General features: G+C 47.1%; 1 protein-coding gene and 1 long non-coding RNA gene across 6 annotated transcripts in view; one reads left to right on the forward strand and one right to left on the reverse strand.

Annotated features, from left to right (window-relative positions):
- The window catches only part of PRKAR1B (protein kinase cAMP-dependent type I regulatory subunit beta), a 100,629-nt gene that overhangs the window by 57,343 nt on the left and 22,934 nt on the right, over positions 1-20,352 (reverse strand). For all 3 annotated transcript variants that reach the window (XM_058157815.1, XM_058157816.1, XM_058157814.1), the window contains 3 exons: positions 20,092-20,262; positions 18,149-18,240; positions 1,198-1,259 (listed from right to left, as the gene is read on the reverse strand). In XM_058157815.1, coding sequence (XP_058013798.1) covers positions 1,198-1,259; positions 18,149-18,240; positions 20,092-20,262 — 325 coding nt within the window. The remainder of the gene's footprint in view (positions 1-1,197; positions 1,260-18,148; positions 18,241-20,091; positions 20,263-20,352) is intronic.
- LOC131185355 (uncharacterized) lies at positions 5,793-14,577 on the forward strand. Of its 3 annotated transcripts, none has more exons than XR_009152120.1 (4): positions 5,793-5,929; positions 6,165-6,291; positions 11,318-11,411; positions 13,489-14,577. It is a non-coding gene; the product is annotated as an uncharacterized LOC131185355 (long non-coding RNA). The 3 variants fall into 3 exon arrangements; XR_009152121.1 differs by having other exon boundaries at positions 5,807-5,921; XR_009152119.1 differs by lacking the exon at positions 11,318-11,411 and having other exon boundaries at positions 13,489-14,575.

Here is a 20,352-nt window from a genome sequence, read left to right on the forward strand (position 1 = left end):
CCCCCCTCCCCCTGGTCACTCCTCGCCTGGCCTGAGAAGGTAAGGGCGACGGCGGGGGATAGAGAAGCAGCCGGGGCAGAGACAGCGATACAGAGAGGGAGAGAGAGACATGGATACATACAGAGAGAGGGGGAGAGGGAGAGACATAGAGAGATACAGAGAGGGGGAGAGAGAGACATAGAGAGATACAGAGAGGGGAGAGAGAGAGACATAGACAGATACAGAGAGGGGGAGAGAGAGAGAGACATAGAGAGATACAGAGAGGGAAGAGAGAGAGACATCGAGAGATATAGAGAGGGGGGAGAGAGAGAGAGACATCGAGAGATACAGAGAGGGGAGAGAGAGAGACATAGACAGATACAGAGAGGGGGAGAGAGAGAGAGACATCGAGAGATACAGAAAGGGGGGAGAGAGAGAGAGACATCGAGAGATACAGAGAGGGGGAGAGAGAGAGAGACATAGAGAGATACAGAGAGAGGGAGAGAGACATCGAGAGATACAGAGAGGGGAGAGAGAGAGACATAGACAGATACAGAGAGGGGGGGAGAGAGAGAGACATAGAGAGATACAGAGAGGGAGGAGAGAGAGACATAGAGAGATACAGAGAGGGAGGAGAGAGAGACATCGAGAGATATGGAGAGGGAGGAGAGAGGGACATCGAGAGATACAGAGAGGGGAGAGAGAGAGACATAGACAGATACAGAGAGGGGGAGAGAGAGAGACATCGAGAGAAGAGAGATACAGAGAGGGGAGAGAGAGAGACATAGACAGATACAGAGAGGGGGAGAGAGAGAGAGAGACATAGAGAGATACAGAGAGGGAGGAGAGAGACATAGAGTGATACAGAGAGGGAGGAGAGAGAGAGACATAGAGAGATACAGAGGAGGAGGAGAGAGGGAGAGGGGGGACGGAGGGAGAGATGTCAAAAGGGTTTTGTGGTTCCCAGTGTTTTTTAACAACCGGTTCTCTGCCCTAATGACCGGCTGGGTTGGTGTGGCTAGGGGAGGTCATGTGACTGGTGGAAGTGAGTGACGTCGAGTTGGCCACGCCCACCCAGGTTTTGTGGCTCCCGGTGTCTTCTTTTCTGTGGGAAACGGGTCCAAATGGTTCTTTGAGTGTTTAAGGTTGCAGGCCCCTAGACGTCAAGGATCCGAGCATGGACGAGATTGATGTGACCTCTCAACCCACGAAGCTCACCTTGTTGGATCACAGTCTCTCCCGCAATGTGCGTGACGGGGAACATCGCGTCAAAGATGTCACTGCAAAGAGAGAGAAAAGAAGCAATGGTTTAGCGTGTTGGATGAACGTTGTGTTGAACCACGGAGTGGTTAACCCTTCTGGGGTAGTCTACCAAAGCAGGACAAAAAATACCAGTTTTATTTTTATTATACAGGTAGTCCTGGACTTATAACAGTTTGTTTAGTGACCACTTGAAGTCACGGCACTGAAGAAAGGGACTGACGATTGTTTTTCATACTTATGACCATCGCCGCATCCTCGCGGTCACGTGATCAAAATTTCAGGCGCTTGGCAGCTGACTCATGTTTATGACGGTTGCCGTGTCCCGGGGTCACGTGATCTCCTTTTGCGACCTTCTGACCAGCCAAGTCCATGGGGAAAGCCCGATTCACTTCACAATTGTGTGACTCACTTGGCAGCTGCACTAATTTACTTAACAACTGTGGCCAGAAAGGTCATAAAATGGGGCAAAATACTCTTAACCACCGTCTCACTTTTGGGCTTGGTTGTGGTCATAAGTCAAGAACTATCTGTATTTTAACGCGGACAAGAACAAAGGGAACCAATAATGTTGGAAACATGGGAGAAAATCTGGGTTAGAAATGTTAAGTTTACACAAGCACAGAATTTAAGGGAAAATTTTTATAAGATGTTTTATAGATGGCACTTAGATCCCAAAAAATTATCATGTATGTATCCTGATATCCAAGCGAAATGTTGGAGGTGTGATTGTGATGACGCTACATATTTTCATATTTGGTGGACTTGCAAGAAAATTAAGGCCTTTTGGATAAGAATTTGGTGGATTATTCAAAATGTACTGAAGAAGAAGATAAAGTTCCTGCCACAATTTTTCCTTTTGGGAATTATAACGGATTGTACAGGGATTGAGACTAAACTGATTCTGAATTTAATAACAGCAGCAAGACTGTTGATTGGACAATACTGGAGGAAAGAAGAGGTACCTACAATAGAAGAATGGGTACTGAAAGTCATTAATTTGGCTGAGATGGCTAAAATCTCAGCTTTTTTAAAAGACAATACGCAGGAAAGATATTTAATTGAATGGAAAAAATGGATTGATTATCTACAAAACAGATATCAGATTAAGAAATATCAGATTGCCTTTGAATAATTAGAAAGTTATTTTATGTAATGGGAGGGGTTGGGAGATGAAAAGCTTTGGATGTGGTTATTTGGATTGGAAGGAAAATTTTATTCTATGTTTGGTTTATGTATAACAATACCTTGTGATTGACCCGGGAAGCCGGGGGAGGAGGGGAAGGGGTTTTCTGGGAGGGAGGGGGGAAAAAGGGGGGGAAATGTTTTTGTTTTTTTTAAACTTTTTCAATAAAAAAAAAAGAAGAACAAAGGGAAAAGAATATATGTTTTTTGTCTTTTTTTTTTAATTGCATATTTTTTAAATGTCCTCATCTAGTTTTGTTTCATCTGTTCATTTTTTTTTTCCCTCTCTTTGGGGAGATTTGGCATTTTGATCTTCGGAACAAAACAAAAAATTGGGGGGGGAAAAAGAGAAACGAATCAGAAAAAAAAAAAAAGTTAAGGGATAAATTTCCCCAAATATCTGCGAGTCTGCAGATGTTGGAAAACAGAACAGCGAGGGCTGAAGAAACTGTATCCACTGACAAATCGGTCATAGAAATATTGCCAGTGAGTTGAGTGTCCTGACGCAACACCCATGGAGACGTAATGGGCGAGGAGAACAAAGACGTTTTGAAAAAGATTCACCCAAACAGAGGGAGGTCAGGGTGTAACCTATGGCAATTTTTACTCCCATATATGGGAAAAGTTGCAAAAATCCCATTATTAGCTTATTTCCTGTCCAGCAGTTCCAAAATCCACTCAGGCCTCGATTCTAGGAAACACCCGGTCATAAATTTAAAACCTAAAGCCATTATCTTTATTCCTGAAGAGTTATCATATCAGCCCTCACGGACAGACACGCAAGAGAATAGAGAAGGACGGCGGTTGGAAGGGACCTTGGAGGTCTTCTAGTCCAACCCCCGCTCTCGAGAAGACTCAGGAAGGTCAGGGGGAGGTTGGGGGGTGGGGTGGGGAGAAGCTGGCTTGTTGTGGGATGGGGTATCTCATGAAAATAGCCCCATCGAAGAGAACCAGCTCACTTCCCCTGTTCCAATCCATTGTACAGGTAGGCCTCGACATACAACAGTTCATTTAGAGACCGTTCCAAGTTACAACATCACTGAAAAAAGTTAACTTATGACCATTTTTCACACTTATGACCATTGCAGCATCCCCATGGTCAGGCGATCAAAAATTCAGACGCTTGGCCACTAACTCGTATCTATGACATTTCCAATGTCCTAGGACAGGGGTCTGCAGACTTGGCTCTTTTTAAGACTTTTGGACTTCAACTCCCAGAGTTCCTCAGGCCTTTCTTGGCAAACGTTCAGAAGTCACAAAAATAAATGCAAGACGTTGACGAAGCATAAGACGCAGCTACCAACGTTGTTTTCCAGCAAAACCCAAACGCCGTTGCTGGTCGTTTAAGCCTTATGAAAGGGGCCAATCATCTCTTGGCCTTACTCCTGAGTTGTCCTTTTTGCCTGAGCTGCTCTTCTCATGCGTGCATCAGGAACAGGCTCCTCCTGTTCCTCTGCTTCACTACTATCAGTCTCTGGAGGTTCTGGAGTCCGCCCCTCACTCCCCGAGGGCCCTGGCCCCACCGCAGCCTCATCGCTGTCCAACTCCGTTGCCAGCTCCGCAGGCTGCTGGCGGACTACAACACATGGCAACTTGCTCACGCCTGTCATCCACAGATGCGTGTGGCACCAAAAGCATAGCGATATAGAATGGAATTGCACCCGGCATGGGTGGGTGGCCACCCGCAGATTGCCACTTCTGGTTCACCCGAACCGGTCCGAACCGACTGAAACCACCTATGTACATGATGGGTTTATAAAATTTGGAAACGGTCTATTTGGGGCTAAACAGGGGTATTGCAGTCTCTCCTCTCACCCCTCCCTCGCTGCTGAGGATGACGGGAGTCGACATCCCGAGCAACCAAGATCACAAGTATAGGGAAAAAGCCCGTCACAAATTCATTACTTAAGGACTGTCCTAAGCTGTAGATTATGGCCTGGGGAAAGAAACAGGTGCCTGGCATTTTCCTTGCTCCATTAAATTTGTAGTGCTCGAGACAAAAATGCATCGCAACATCCACAACAGGACGCATCGCATTTCACGGCTGACACACTTATTTCTTCTTCTTTATTGACTTCTCCAACTCTTCCAGCTGAAGAACTTTGGAGCGGTCAACGGAGGACCGTGTCAAAGAAAGGTTGAACTATAGCGATAGCACTTAAGACTTATATACCGCTTTACAGTGCTTGGCAGCCCTCTCTGAGCGGTTTCCAGAGTCAGCCTCTTGCCCCCAACAATCTGGGTCCCCATTTTAACTACCTCGGAAGGACGGAAGGCTGAGTCAATCTTGGGCCAGTCGCAATCGAACTCCTGGCAGTGTGCAGAGTCACCCTGCAATACTGCACTTTAACCACTGCACCGAAAGAAGGAAGGAAGGAACGAAGGAAGAATAGCTCTTAACTTACATTCTGCTTTACAGTGCCTGACAGCCCTCTCTAAGCGGTTTCCAGAGTCAGCCTCTTGCCCCCAACAATCTGGCTCCTCATTTTACCCACCTCAGAAGGATGGAAGGCTGAGTCAAATTTGAATCAGCCACGATCGAACTACTGGCAGAGGGCAGAGTTAGCCTGCAACACTGCATTGTAACAACCGCACCACTATGGCTTCCTTCCTTCCTTCCTTCCTTCCCACTTAACAATAATCCTTAGATTTATATACCTTTTCACAGGGCTTCACAACCCTCTCTGGGTGGTTTCCAGAGTCAGCCTCTTGCCCCCAACAATCTGGGTCCTCGTTTTACTGACCTCGGAAGGATGGAAGGCTGAGTCAACCTTGAATCGGCCAGGATCAAACTCTTGGCAGTGGGAAGAGTCAGCCTTCAATGCTGCATTCTAACCACTGTGATGGATGGATGGATGGATGAGCAATAGCGATAGACTTATATACCACTTTATACTGCTTTACAGCCCTCTCTAAGCAGTTTATAGTGTCAGCATCTTGCCCTCAACAATCTGGGTCAAAGATCAGGGGTCCTCACAGGGTGGAGAAAAATGCTGATGATGTGATCCCGAAACTGGAAGTTTCTTTTGGCTGCACAGAGGATGCTCGGAGCTCCAGTATAGGGTTGTAATAAGAGGTCAATCCCGAAACTTCCTTCCCCAACCAGATGTGGAAAACTCCAGACGTCTGGATAAACTCCCACAATTCTTAGCAGTGTCTACAGGTTCTCCTCAACATACGACCCGGTCACTTAGCAAGCAACGTTACTACAGACTTTCCAAAAAAAGAAAAAGAGAGAGACTTACAACCCGGATCTGAAGTTCCAAGGGCCACTCCTCCCTCCTCCCCACCCCCGTGGTCATGTGATCGCATTTTGGGATTCGATTATTTATTCATTTATTTATTTATTTAAAACAAACAATGGGTTTCTTTAACAGCCACGCTGGCTTCGCTGTACGACGGCCATGTTAGCTTAACGACCGCTGCGAAACGAGATCGTAAAACCGACAGGCGGTCGCGCGATGACCCGCTTGAAGGAAGCGCAGTGCCCTTTGAAGGTAGAAAGGTTCGTCGCGATAAATCTAAGCTTCTAAATTGGAGTTCGAGGGGGAGTGAGGGCGGGAAGGACAACAACCTTCGTGTTAGGGGATGCTCGGTGTTCAACCGATAAGAGAATAAAGCAGAAGAATTTGTTCAGACATGAACGCTTTGCTGACGGGATAATTGGTGGGGCGAGCGAACCCAGCTGCCTTTCCTAAAAAAAAATCACATACGGATTTTGTTCCCCTCCCCAAAAATAGAAAACTGCGGAAGAGATCAAAGGCGAACTGCAAGTTTTAACACGCCTAAAGAGGACTGAACTTTCGCTCGAAGCTCTAACGTTATAGGTTGCGCTCATGCATTACCCAGAAACACGGCTTGTTTAAGGTATGTCTTGGTTTTTGAGACGAATAAGGCCACCAAAACGGACAGCTTCACGGTTGGATTACCGCATAGAAACCTTAATCCATAATAGCCTGAGTTTGCAAAACCAAAAACCAAAACTTACGTTTAAGCCTAGCATGATGTTTTGACGCACAGGGGTGGGCTTCAAAAATTTTGAGCAAGGGGTTCTCTGGCTGGGTGGTGGGTCGGCGTGGCCATGGTGGGTGTGACGTAGTTGGCCTCCTGCATCATGGTGGGTGGGGGGTGCTTTTTGCCCTCCCTGGGCTCCAGAGGCTTTTTTTGAGCCTCCAGGAGGTGGCTCCGCCATCCCCAGGTTCTGGAGACTTCCCGAAGTTCCAGTAGGCCCGTTTTTCGCCCTCCCCAAGCCTCCACGCACACCCTGCACTTACCTGCATCCAAAACGGGCCGTGTGGGGACTCTTGGGAGGGAAGGGGAGGGAAGGGGTGGGCGGGGCCAGCCAGGAGTAGGATTTGGGGGTTCTCCAAACTGCACAGAATCTTAGCTAGAGGTTCTCCTGAACCCCTGTGAATCCCCATCAGCCCACCATAAAGAGTGCAAGACTTGTCATTCCTGTATCATGGTTTATCCAGATCCATCTTTGTGCTTCGCACTAGTAATTTACAATTTCACCAGTAACCAGTCACCGCAGTGGCTGGGTTCACCCATTAAGACTATTGCAGAATTTGTTGGGATGAGGGGGGGGGTCTCCTGTGTGAGCAGGGGGGGTTGGACTAGAACAAGGGGTCTCCAACCTTGGCAACTTTCAGACTTGTGGACTTCAAGTCCCAGAATTCCTCAGCCAGCTTTGCCAAGGTTGGAGATCCCTGGACTAGAAGACCTCCAAGGTCCCTTCCAACTCTGTTATTCTGTTATTTAGTTACTGTCTGCTGGGGTGTTTCTGTGATTAAGCTAGGAGTAAACTAACTGCCGAGAAGCAGGGGTGAAATCCAGCAGGTTCTGACAGGTTCTGGAGAACCGGTAGCAGAAATTTTGAGTAGTTCGGAGAACCGGCAAATACCACCTCTGGCTGGCCCCAGAGTGGGGTGGGAATGGAGATTTTGTAGTATCCTTCCCCTGGATTGAGGTGGGAATGGAAATTTTGTGGTATCCTTACCAGTGGTGGGTTGCTCCTGATTCGCTCCGGTTCTATAGAACCAGTAGTAAAACCGGTGGGAGGCTCTGCCCAGCCACCCGACGTCATCAAGGATGATCTGCGCAAGCGGAGAAGCGTCTACGCGCGAGCAAAGCAAGCACACGCACGCTCCCGTTGCGAACTGGTAGTAAAGGTAAGTAGAACCCACCCCTGATCTTTATCCTTATTGTAATGCTCTCTACATGGGGCTAATGCTCTCTACATTCGATTATTGTAATGCTCTCTACATGGGGCTCCCCTTGAAGTGCACTCAGAGGCTTCAGCTAGTCCAGAATGCAGCTGCGCGGGTGATAGAGGGAGCTCCACGTAGCTCCCATGTAACACCACTCCTGCGCAGACTGCACTGGCTGCCTGTGGTCTTTCGGGTGCACTTCAAGGTTTTGGTTACCACCTTTAAAGGGCTCCATGGCTTAGGGCCTGGGTACTTACGGGACCGCCTACTGCTACCTCATGCCTCCCACCGACCCGTACGCTCACACAGAGAGGGTCTACTCAGGGTGCCGTCCGCCAAACAATGTCGGCTGGCGGCCCCCAGGGGAAGATCCTTCTCTGTGGGGGGTCCTACCCTCTGGAACGAACTTCCCCCTGGCTTGCGCCAAATACCTGACCTTCGGACCTTCCGCCGCGAACTGAAAACACATTTATTTATTCGCTGGCTTAAATTTTGTTGGTTTTTAAATTTACATTATGAATTTTAATGGGTTTTTAGAATTTTAAACGTTTTTTAAAGTTTTAGGCCAATTGTGTAATAAGTTTTTTAACTCTTGTTTTAATTGTATATTGTATTGTTTGTTTTTATTTTGGCTGTACACCGCCCTGAGTCCTTCGGGAGAAGGGCGGTATAGAAATCTAATAAATAATAATAATAATAATAATAATAATAATAATAATAATAATAATAATAATAATAATAATAATAATCCTGCCACACCCACCAAGCCACACCATGCCCACCCCACACCATGCCCACACCATGCCCACCAAGCCACGCCCACAGAACCGGTAGTAAAAAAAAAATTGAATTTCACCACTGCTGAGAAGATAGCTGTGTGTGATAAAGTAAGGTTAAAATACTGCAGCCCTGACCGCTAGCAGGATCTACGCGTTGGGGTTAAACCATCATACCAACTGTTTAGTTTGGGCTGGATGCTGATCCCGCCATGTGGTTTGAAAACCATAATTTAGGGCTTAGCCGGTCAGCCACCAAGCTTTCCTGATGAAGCTTAACTTAGGCCCCAAAGGGAAGCCATTTATAGTTTTGTTTTTTGTTTTTTTACATTTATATCCCGCCCTTCTCCGAAGACTCAGGGCGGCTTACAGTGTGTAAGGCAATAGTCTCATTCTATTTGTATATTTACAAAGTCAACTTATTGCCCCCCCAACAATCTGGGTCCTCATTTTACCTACCTTATAAAGGATGGAAGGCTGAGTCAACCTCGGGCCTGGTGGACTAGAACCTGCAGTAATTGCAGGCTGCTGTGTTCTAATTACAGGCTTCTAACAGCCTGAGCTATTACGGCCCTTAGTTGCCTCTTTTGATGCTGCGGTGAGTCATGCACAAGTCTATAAAATGCGCAACGCCAGTTTACCGGCTGACGGGCTCATGTCGCGCACGAGGCCAACCATCTGCGGTTCTGTCGTCCAACTCGTGGTTAAAACACCACTGGGGCATGTGAGCCGCAGAGCGGACAGTCCTTTGTCTTTGAAAGGGATGAAGATACCTCCAATGGGCAGAGGATTGGATTAGGGAATTTCCAAATTTCATTAAGAGGCCTCCTCGGTGCTCTCTGAGCTTGATGGTTTTCCTGCGGATGTTTCGTTACCCAAATAGTTAACATCATCAATGTTCCCTCCCCCCTCCTAACACTGATGGGGTTACCTAGTTGGGTAATGAAACGTCGGCAAGAAAATTTTCGATCGACAAGCTCAGTGTCTTAGCCCTTGAGCCACTGCATCCCTTGAAGGACAGGTTAAGACCGCTCAGAAGGATGCAACCTTTCCCGAGCCCTTAGGTCAAAGGGGAGGGGTGGGTGAGAATTCAACTTTTGTTTTTTCAGATGGAAGATAAAGGGAAAGTAAATATCCTGAGTTGACGAGAATAAGGGGTTCCTGCGGGGAGAAGGGGTAGCTACCCCAGCATAGATGCCATTATGGGTGGCACTTTAAGGGTGAAAAGAGTGATGGGGTGATGGAGTGAGAAAGGAAGGAAATAGTAAGTAGTCCGTTCTGGTACCAACTGTGAAAACACAACTGAACTCTCATGGAAGAAAAAGAAACATTCTTTGGACTGACAACTTAATGGCCTTGTTTTAACTAGTTGTTGTTTTTGACCCGTGCGGTATACAGGTCCTCAATGGAAGGCGTTGCGTCTGTCTTGTTGGGTTGCAGAACCAAACCAGACAGTTATGGAGGTGCAGATGACAGTCTCAATAATTCCTCTGTAGAACTGGATCAGCAGCTCCTTGGGCGGTTTGAGCTTTCTGAGTTGGCGCAGAAAGAACATTCTTTGCTGTCCTTTTTTTGATGACGTTTTTGATGTCCATTTTAGGTCCTGAGATATGGTAGAACCTAGAAGTTTGAGGGTCTCTACTGTTGATACTGCATTGTCTAGTATTGTAAGAGGTGGAAAGTGTGGAAGGGTTTCTCCTAATGCTTTCCGTTCTGTCGTTCTTGTTACCTCTCACCAATTTTGCCTTTTTAGTCCTTAGTTCTGTAGACTACGCCCATTTCTCCATAAATCCACGCGCCTGCTTGTACAGATCCTCCACAGGATGAGGTTCACAAATCTAATTTCATATGATTACAAAACAAGTGAGGTGATTCACTTCCTGGCTGGACAATCGAGGCTGAGTTGGGTTCATTTCATTTTTAAAAAACCACTAACTTGTTCGCCAAAGATTAGACAAAATGGCAAATCCTTTAGGGCAGGGGTCTCTAACCTTGGCAACTTTAAGCCTGGAGGACTTCAACTCCCAGAATACCCCAGCCAGCAAAACTTGAGGAGAGTGAAAAATGGGCCTCCAGAGTCTGTTTCGAGCCTCCAGAGCCTGGGGAAGCCATTTTTGCCCTCACAGAGGTTCAAGAAAAGCCTCCGGAGCCTGGGGAGGGCAAAAACGGCTCCCGCACCATGGTGCAGGAGGCTGGCTAGGCCACGCCCACCATGGCCACACACACCCAGCAACCACGCAGAGAACCCCGTGCTAAAATTTTTGAAGCCCACCCCGGGTTCAAATATCTCTCGAAGCAAGAGTTGTTTAGCTACAGCCAACTGGTGAATCCACAGGTAGCCACAGGGTAATCAAGAGATCCAAACCAAAGAATTTTTAACCTGGAAACGCAAAGAAAATGGTAAGTTTCTAGTCCTGCCTTAGCCTGGTAAGCCAGCTAGGTGACTTTGGGCCAGTCTCTAGCCCCACCTCACAGGGTTGTCATTGTGGTTAAAGTAGGAAGAGGAAGAAGTATTGGTGCCGTGGTTAGAATTCAGTATTACAGAGTGAATCTAAGTTTAGATTCTAATCAGCTCAAAGTTGACTCAGCCTTCCATCCTTCCGTGGTCAGTAAAATGAGGACCCAGATTGTTGGTAGCAATAGGCTGACTCTGTAAACCGCTTAGAGAGGGATGTCAAGCAGTATGAAGCGGTATATAAGTCTAAGTGCTAGTGCTATTGCCACTGACTCATCCTTCCATCCTTCCGAGGTGCGTAAAATGAGGACCCACATTGTTGGGGGAGATATGCTGATCCTGTAAACCGCTTAGAGAGGGCTATAAAGCCCTGTGAAGTGATATATAAGTCTAAGTACTATTGCTATTACTCTTCCTTTTCTTTCTTCCTTCCTTCCTGCCTGCCTGCACAGTGCTTAGAATGCAGTTTTGCAGGCTATCTCTGCTGACTTCAAGGAGTTCGATCCTGACCGCCTCCAGGTTGACTCAGCCATCCATCCTTCCGAGGTGGGTAAAATGAGGACCCAGATTGTTGGGGGAGATATGCTGATCCTGTAAACCGCTTAGAGAGGCCTGCAAAGCATTGCAAAGTGGTATATAAGTCCAAACGCTATTGCTATTAGGTATGCTCACCACCTTGGAGTTACTTACAAAACAATAACGGTAAAACGAACACCCAATAAAGAAATAAAATCCGAGACAGGAAAATATTCTCGGGAATAACTCAAATTCAAGCCATATAGGGCTTTCAAAGCGATGACGGCTTTCTGCGAACCGAGCTGAAAATCAGCTACGATTCCCAAGAGGACACTTATCTCTTTCCAGAATGGGTTAATCCAAATAAAATCTGTGCAGGTCACGCCAAGGTTTCCACCTCCCATTGTGACCGCAGACTACTTACAGTAAAGGAAGCCTCTCAGAATGTAGTAATGCCGAGAGAAAATATAGAAAGTGATTAACCCAGGAATAAAAGCCCGACTGTTGCGAAGCGGAAACAAGATTCTAGAAGTGAAATTTTTAAGGAAATGATTCACAGGGATATTTTCAGCTCATGGACTTCGTTCGAGTTGACTTTTGCTGCAAGGGACGGTCGGCCGAAACCCAGTTTGGGAGTTAACCGTAAGCACCCAACATCAACCTTGCTTGACAAAGCAGAAACACACAATGACAAATTCCTCCCCCCCCTTTTTTAAATTTTTATACATTGATCCTTTGATACGCAGAATATTCTTTAAATATTAATGCAGCCGCAGGCCCTGCTTGGTTTATCAACTACAGTACATCATAGGAATGGGGTATGTCTAGTCTAGTGAAAAGTAGGATGGGGGGGGATTTTGCATTCCAGTATTTGAGGGGCTGCCCCAAAGAAGTTGGGGGGTCAACCCAGGGGTGCTATTCAGCCGGTTCTGACAGGTTCTGGAGAACCAGTAGTGGAAATTTTGAGTAGTTCGGAGAACCGGCAAATCCTTCCCTTGGAGTGGGGTGGGAATGGAGGCTTTGCAGTATCCTTCCCTTGGAGTGGGGTGGGAATGGAGGCTTTGCAGTATCCTTCCCCTGGAGTGGGGTGGGAATGGAGATGATTTTTTTTTATTTGCATTTATATCCCGCCCTTCTCCGAAGACTCAGGGCGGCTTACAGTATGTCAAGCAATAGTCTTCATCCATTTGTATATTATATACAAAGTCAACTTATTGCCCCCAACAATCTGGGTCCTCATTTTACCTACCTTATAAAGGATGGAAGGCTGAGTCAACCTTGGGCCTGGTGAGGCTTGAACCTGCAGTAATTGCAAGCAGCTGCTGTTAATAACAGACTGTCTTACCAGTCTGAGCCACAGAGGCCCATTTTGCAGTATCCTTCCCCTGGAATTGGGTGGGAATGGAGATTTTGGCACAACTCTGGAGCCAGCCAAAGGTGGTATTTGCTGGTTTTCCAAACTACTGAAAATTTTCGCTACCGGTTCTCCGACCTGCTCAAACTTTCTGCTACCGGTTCTCCGAACCTGCTGGACTTCACCCCTGCCTTTGCCCAACCCTTGCCCCTAGGAGATCCGTAACAGTAACAAGAGTTGGAAAGGGCCTTAGAGGTCATCTAGTCCAACCCCCTTCTCGCGCAGGAGACCTGGTACTAGGGATTCGAACCGCCGAACTGCCGACCTTTCTGATCGACAAGCTCAGCCGCTGAGCCACCTAGTCAGGTTTTGAAATCTGGAACCTTTGCAAAGCAATTTGATGCCGTGTCTGACGACGGCCCTCTCCTGAACCGCTTTGTTATTTCCAAACGAAGCGGACGTTTGTTGCTACAGCCAGGTCTTCGGTTAATTCAACACACTTTCCCTCCTGACCCTCATCTGGGACAAGTCAGCCCAAGTTCCAGGCCAAAATCTAGTTCTTGGGCCCACGAATGTTCACCTCCTCCTCCTCCTTCTCTCGCGCAGTCAAGGGGACATGATTTAAGTCCTCCCATCTGTTTTAGCGATGTTCTCGAGCCTCCATCTGGAAGAAGCACAGGCAAGCTTATAATCTAGCCCGATTCCCTGGGGGAAGACCCCCACTAATCTGAACGCCTGGTTTTTCTTCTGCAGAAGAAAAATGCCACAGCTTGCTTCTGAAGAACCTGGCGGAGAGGAAGAAGAAGAGTTGCAGAGGATCTGGTAGGAAAGGCCACCGCGCCGAATGTTAAAAACAGAACCAGGCCGGCCAAACAGCTGCAGGAATGCAGAGCGAAGAGCGCATTTCTCCAGATGTGACTTCCAGCTGCCTTCTTCTTCGTCACCACCTGCTGTGGATCTGTCCCTCCGCCTTCACAAAAGCACACCCACCCACCCACCTCTACGTAGTTGGGTGATTAGTCTAGCCATGTTTGTTCCGTAATAGATATCCTGGCTTCCTGGGTAGCCGAAGGAGGAGACAATGACTGGAACATCCAAAATGCAACGTCAGGGTCATTCGGAGTGTCCCAAGGATTCTTGGGCCACCAGATCATGTCCTGTCATCTTGTTGTTGTCACTACCTGACTCTGTGGTCTCTTCCCAAAAATCCTCAAAGCTTTAACCAAAAACTGTCTACTATTGACCTCACCCCATTCCTAAGAAGTCTGCAAGGGGCGTGCATAAGAGCACAAACGTGCCTACCATTCCTGTCCTATTGTTTCCTTTCATTTTATCCAATTAATATAGTTATTACATACTTATATATATGCTTATATATTACTGTATGTAGTTACTTTCATACTTATGCTTATATATACTGTTGTGACAAAATAAATAAAAACAATAAAAACAAAACCGGAAATGGAGCCAGTCTTGGCGATTGATGGTACTAGTAGTCCTTGACTTCTTATCGCAATTGAGACCCGCATTTCCGTGGCTAAAGTGAGAAATTTGTTCCGTGAGTTTTGCCACGCTGTACGAGCTTTCCGGCCACAATTGTGAAGTGAATCGCTGCGGCTGTTAAAGTAGTAACTTGTTAAGTTACTAAGGTGAATCGGGTTCCCCCACTGACTTGGCTTGTCAGAAGATCACGAAAGAGGGATCACGTGGCACACACCCCCGGGGCCTTGCAAGCGTCGTAACTATGAGTCAGTTGCCTCTGAATTTTGGTCATGTAACCAGAGGCTGCAGACCGAAGTGGTGGGCGAAATGCAAAGCCGTGGACACTGTGATACGATGGGAAAGGAGGAGAAGGAAAAGTTGGAGAAGAGGAGGAGGAGGAAGAGGAAGAAGAGGAAGAGGAAGAGGAAGAAGAAGAGGAGGAGGAGGAGGAGGAGGAAGAGGAAGAGGAGGAGGAGGAGGAGGGGAAAGGAGGAGGAGGAGGAGGAGGAGAAGAGGAGGAGGAGGTGGTGGTGGTGGGAAGAAGGAGGAGGAGGAGGAGGAGAAGAAGGAGAAGGAGAAGGAGAAGGAGAAGGAGAAGGAGAAGGAGAAAGAGAAGGAGAAGGAGAAGGAGAAGGAGAAGAAGAAGAAGAAGAAGAAGAAGACCACGCATCTTCAAGTGTCCGAAGTTGAGAAACATTCTTCTAGAGCTTTCACTTCCCTCCTTCAGCTGTGATTAAACATGTGAAATGTTATCTGGAGTAGCAGCTGAGAAGAAATGCAGGACGTTGCCTTACTCTAAGTCAACTCATTAGTCCATCAACGTCCATATGGCTGACCACTGATTTGATGCAGTTCTCCAGAATCTGGAGCATAGGAATTTCTCCAGCTCCATTAGAAGTGCCAAGAATCAGACCTGGAACCTTTGTTTTATGCTGATGTGCATTGGAGGTGCTAAGAATCCAATCTGGGACCTTGATAGACAAAGCTCAGTGTGAATTTTCTCCTTCCCTAGGTCATTTCAGCGAAACTAGTTGAGAACTACCCAGCTCTTGTCTAGACCAACAATATTTCTCCACTGTGACAACTTGCAGACATGCGGACTTTGACGCCCGGAATTCCCCAGCTGGCTGAGGAATTCTGGGAGTCGAAGTCCACACAGCTTTAAGCTGCCAGGGTAAAGAAACGCGTATGCACAAGCGCTTTGCATACAAATTAATGAAAAATAAAGTCATCGGCAGTTTTTGTAGTGTGTGGCCCAAAAAAGGAGAGGTCTTTTCAAACTGCATGGATCGCATGAGTGCCTGTTTCCACCGGGGCTGCTGTTTATGGTCGTCTGCAGGGGTGGGCTTCAAAAATTTTAGCAAGGGGTTCTCTGCCCAGTTGCTGGGTGGGCGTGGCCTAGTTGGCCTCCGGCACCACAGTGGGGGTGGGAGGCTTTTTTGCACTCCCCAGGCTCCGGAGGCTTTCCTTGAGCCTCCGGAAGGGCAAAAATGGCCTCCCCAGGCTCTGGAGGACCTCCTGAACTTCCAGTAGGCCTGTTTTTTGGCCTTCCTGAGCCTCCATGCACACCCTGTACTTACCTGTATCCAAAACAGGCCACGTGGAGATTCCTGGGAGGGGAGGGGCACGGTGGGTGGGGCCAGCCAGGAGTGGGATTTGGACAGGGGCAGGTTTCAAATCCCATTGCTACTGGTTCGCTCATGGGTGTGTGGGCGCACTGGCACGCACAACTCTTCTGCGCATCGACAGAAGTGTCCAGGTGGATGGGCGGATTCTCTCACCACCGCCGCTACCGGTTCGCCCAATCCGGGGCAAACCGGTAGCAACCCACCAATGGATTTGGGGGTTCTCCGAACTGCACAGAATCTTAGTTAGAGGTTCTCCCTGCGAACCCCCAGCAGCCCACCCCTGGTTGTCTGTATTTATGACCTTCACAACGGCAGTCTAAAGTTTTAGCCGTGTGTTTAGAGTTTTATGACTGTGGGTCTCCAAATACATTTTTGCTTTGCTTTGCTTTTCTTTTTTTAAATAATGCTAACAATACGAGCATGATCTTGAATACAGTGACACCAACTGGCAAAGAGCGAAATGGTCAGTCTCTCGGATGACCAGACGTCAACCCTTACTAACATGGTCGTTAAGCGAATCCGGCTTCCCCACATTGATTTTGCTGGTCAGAAGGACGCAAAATGAGATTCCCCGGGACCCCAGGACACTGCAGCTGTCGTAAATATGAATCAGTTGCCAAGCATCTGAAATTCGGATCACGTGATCCATGGGAGAGGCTGCAACGGTTGTGTGAGAAATTGCCGTAGGCGCTTTTTTTTTTCAGTGCCGTTGTTAACTGGGAATGGTCACTAAATGAACTGTTGTAAAATCAAGGGCGACCTCTGCAATATTCCCTTCCCTTCCAAGACACAGACGTCTCTCTAAAACGTGACAAATCTGGAATTACTAAACGCTTCAAATATGCTATTACCGCCCGTCTCTGTCCTGCATCGGGCAGCTGAGACGCCGTCTAATGCAACAGATTCCTCCAGCTGTTGTAGCCAATTCAAAGGCCACCTTTGTTTCTGGAAACCTTAGAAACGGTTACTTTTGTGTAAAGGATGAGACTTTACCAGCTGTTTCACACAATGCAAAGCAGTTTGGGTCCCTCACCCCCCCACCCCGGAAAAAAATGAAGGCAACCAGGTTCTTCCAAAATAAATCCGCTAATGCGAACCAGCAGCTGGATCAAACTGGATTAATGTAAAAACGCATTCCCCTTTTAAAAAAAATAATAATAAAGCAGGATTTTTAGAAAGTTTTGGACAGGTGAACACAATGGAGAGGTGAAGCATAGAATCAAATGTTCATTAGGGAGACAAAAATACTGTTTTGGGGAAGGGTTTTGATGCAATCCACCTTTTGGCTGAAAGCCAATCTGGATATTCAATACCCATCATCATTCTTAGAAGGGAGTGGGGTTTGCAGAGAGGAGGAGGAGGAGGAGGAGGAGGAGGAGGAGGAGGAGGAGGAGGAGGAGGAGGAGGAGGAGGAGGAGGAGGAGGAGGAGGAGAAGGGAGGGGCCCTTGTTGCTTTCTGAGCTTGGTTATTTTCTTGATGATGTTTCATTACCCAACAAGATTACATCATCAGTCTTAGAAGGGAGTAAAGTTTGCAGAGAGGAGGAGGAGGAGGAGGAGGAGGAGGAGGAGGAGGAAGAGGAGGAGGAGGAGAAGGGAGACAATTAAGGGGCCCTTGTTGCTTTCTGAGCTTGGTTTTTTTTCTTGATGATGTTTCATTACCCAACAAGGTTACATCATCAGTCTTAGAAGGGAGTAAAGTTTGCAGAGAGGAGGAGGAGGAGGAGGAGAAAGAGGAGGAGGAGGAGGAGAAGGGAGACAATTAAGGGGCCCTTGTTGCTTTCTGAGCTTGGTTTTTTTCTTGATGATGTTTCATTACCCAACAAGGTTACATCATCAGTCTTAGAAGGGAGTAAAGTTTGCAGAGAGGAGGAGGAGGAGGAAGAGAAAGAGGAGAAGGAGGAGAAGGGAGACAATTAAGGGGCCCTTGTTGTTTTCTGAGCTTGGTTTTTTTTCTTGATGATGTTTCATTACCCAACAAGGTTACATCATCAGTCTTAGAAGGGAGTAGGGTTTGCGGAGAAGAGGAGGAGGAGGAGGAGGAGGAGGAGGAGGAGGAGGAGGAGGAGGAGGAGGAGGAGGAGGAGGAGGAGGAGGAGGAGGACTGTGGGGTCCTTGGTGCTTTCTGAGCTTGGTTGTTTTCTTGCAGACGTTTCATGACCCAACTAGGTAATGCCATCATAGGCTTGTGAGGTTTGGAGGAGGAGGAGGAGGAGGACTGTGAGGTCCTCGCTGCTCTCTGAGCTTGGTTATTTTCTTGCAGATGTTTAATGACCAAACTAACATCCCAGATCCCAACCTACCTTCTCTCATTGTCATCAAGGTGAGCGAAGAGGACATTCTTTGAGATGGCCTTGGCTAAGGCCGTCATAGTCTTATAGTCCTTTGGAATAACCTGGAATGGAAAAGGGAGGAGCAGAAGTCAAAGTTAGGAGCGAGCAGAACTCCAGATGGTTAGTAAGAGATCAGCCAAAACTCCTCTGTCGTGATCTGTGTAGGAGAGCCATGTTAATGTACAGACAGCTAGAGATCAGGACTCTTTTCCGATTAACTCGTTTTTTGAAGAGTTTTGTATTTAGACCAGGGGTCTCCAACCTTAGCCACTTTCTTTAAGACTTGAGGACTTCAACTCCCAGAATTCCTCAGCCAGCAAAGCTGGGAGTTGATGTCCACAAGTCTTAAAGTGACCAAGGTTGGAGACCTCTGATTTAGACTAATCAAAGAAAAGCAATCGCAAAGCAACTCCATAATTCCAGACCTGAGTTAAGCTCCCAGAAACGGCTTCGATACAACTTTCTGAGAGAATTGTGAAACTGCTTAAACTGACATAAAAGACAACGGTGCCTTCGAGCATCAAACACCATCTAGAAAATGCTGAATTAACTGATCCAGATTTCTTCTAACCGAATTGAACCAAACGGGGCAGGCCAGAAGCAAATCAGAATTAGCTTGTAAGGAGCATCTAATGGGAATGTGTGTGTGTGTGTGTTGTTGTTGTTGTTTTAAAAAAGGCCAAATAGCAAATAATTCAGCATCTGGCTGAACTTAAATATTATTTCTTCAAGTGCATCTTAAGCAGCGTGATGCATTCATTATTGAACTTGGTTCTGAACGTTGGGTGGTTGCCAGGTTGACTTTCACTGAAATGCTGGGACTGAATACAGATTTGATTCGATATTAAAAACAAAATCAGGAGTGAACATGACAGAATCCCATCCATAAAATCCTCCTGAGAATAATGGCTATTTTTTGGGACCTGACCAAGCTTTCTTGGGGAGACAACCTGGGTACTTTATTTTTTTATATATAAAAACACAAATTGATAAAATCACAGCCCACCACTCAGAAAGGCTAACGCAGGTCCCCGATCCATAAGAACATTCTGCTTTCCTAAATAAAGTCTGTCTTTTGATGTATGAACATCAAGACAGTTTTGGATTCCTGGGCCTGGAGACTACCTGGGAAAGACCCTAAAGTTTTCTTGGTATGGTTTATTCAGGAGTCATTTGCCATTGCCTCCTTTCTAGGGCAGAGAGAGAATGACTGGCTCAAGGTCAAGCAGATGGCTTCATGCCTAAAGTGGGACTAGAGCTCACCGTCTCCTGGTGATTGGCCCAAAGTCTCCCACTGGCTTTCATGACTAAGACAAAACTAGAATTCACCAGCTCCTGGTGATCGGCCCAAAGTCATCCTGCTGACTTTCATGGCGAAGGTGGGACTAGAACTCACCGTCTCCTGGTGACTGGCCCAAAGTCACCCACTGGCTTTCCTGCCTAAGGCAGAACTAGAATTCACCGTCTCCTGGTGATCGGCCCAAAGTCACCCACTGGCTTTCCTGCCTAAGGCAGAACTAGAATTCACCGTCTCCTGGTGATTGGCCCAAAGTCACCCACTGGCTTTCCTGCCTAAGGCAGAACTAGAATTCACCGTCTCCTGGTGATTGGCCCAAAGTCACCCACTGGCTTTCCTACCTAAGGCAGAACTAGAATTCACCATCTCCTAATTACTGGCCCAAAGTCACCCACTGGCTTTCCTATCTAAGGCAGAACTAGAATTCACCATCTCCTGGTGACTGGTCCAAAGTCACTCAGTGGTTTTCACGCCCGAGACAGAACTAGAATTCACATCTCCTGCTTCCCAGACCAGAACTTTTAACACTACGCCCAATTAGCTTTTGATGTCTCCTGAAACACAATTTGCATGCATCATTTACAACAACCGTCCAAGGATAACAAGATAGTATTACCTTCCGGACATAAGACACCGCGTCTTCTTCTGTGTAGACCTCAGCACTGACCCCTCCCCTTCGATGTCGGGCTTTGACCACCGGGTTGGGCGGCGGGGGAGAAACTTCATCGTCATGAGAATCTGACTGAGAGCTGGATTTCTGCCAAGCCTGGATCTGTTTGCTTTCTTCCTGCGAAGACGAAAGAAAGCCAGAGGGATTTGGTTCTTTTTTGGCCATAAAGCCATAAAGTTCACGCCGGCATCCTTGACTTACAACCCC

This window comes from Ahaetulla prasina, chromosome 14 (genome assembly GCF_028640845.1).
Source record: "Ahaetulla prasina isolate Xishuangbanna chromosome 14, ASM2864084v1, whole genome shotgun sequence".
Classification (NCBI taxonomy): domain Eukaryota; kingdom Metazoa; phylum Chordata; class Lepidosauria; order Squamata; family Colubridae; genus Ahaetulla; species Ahaetulla prasina.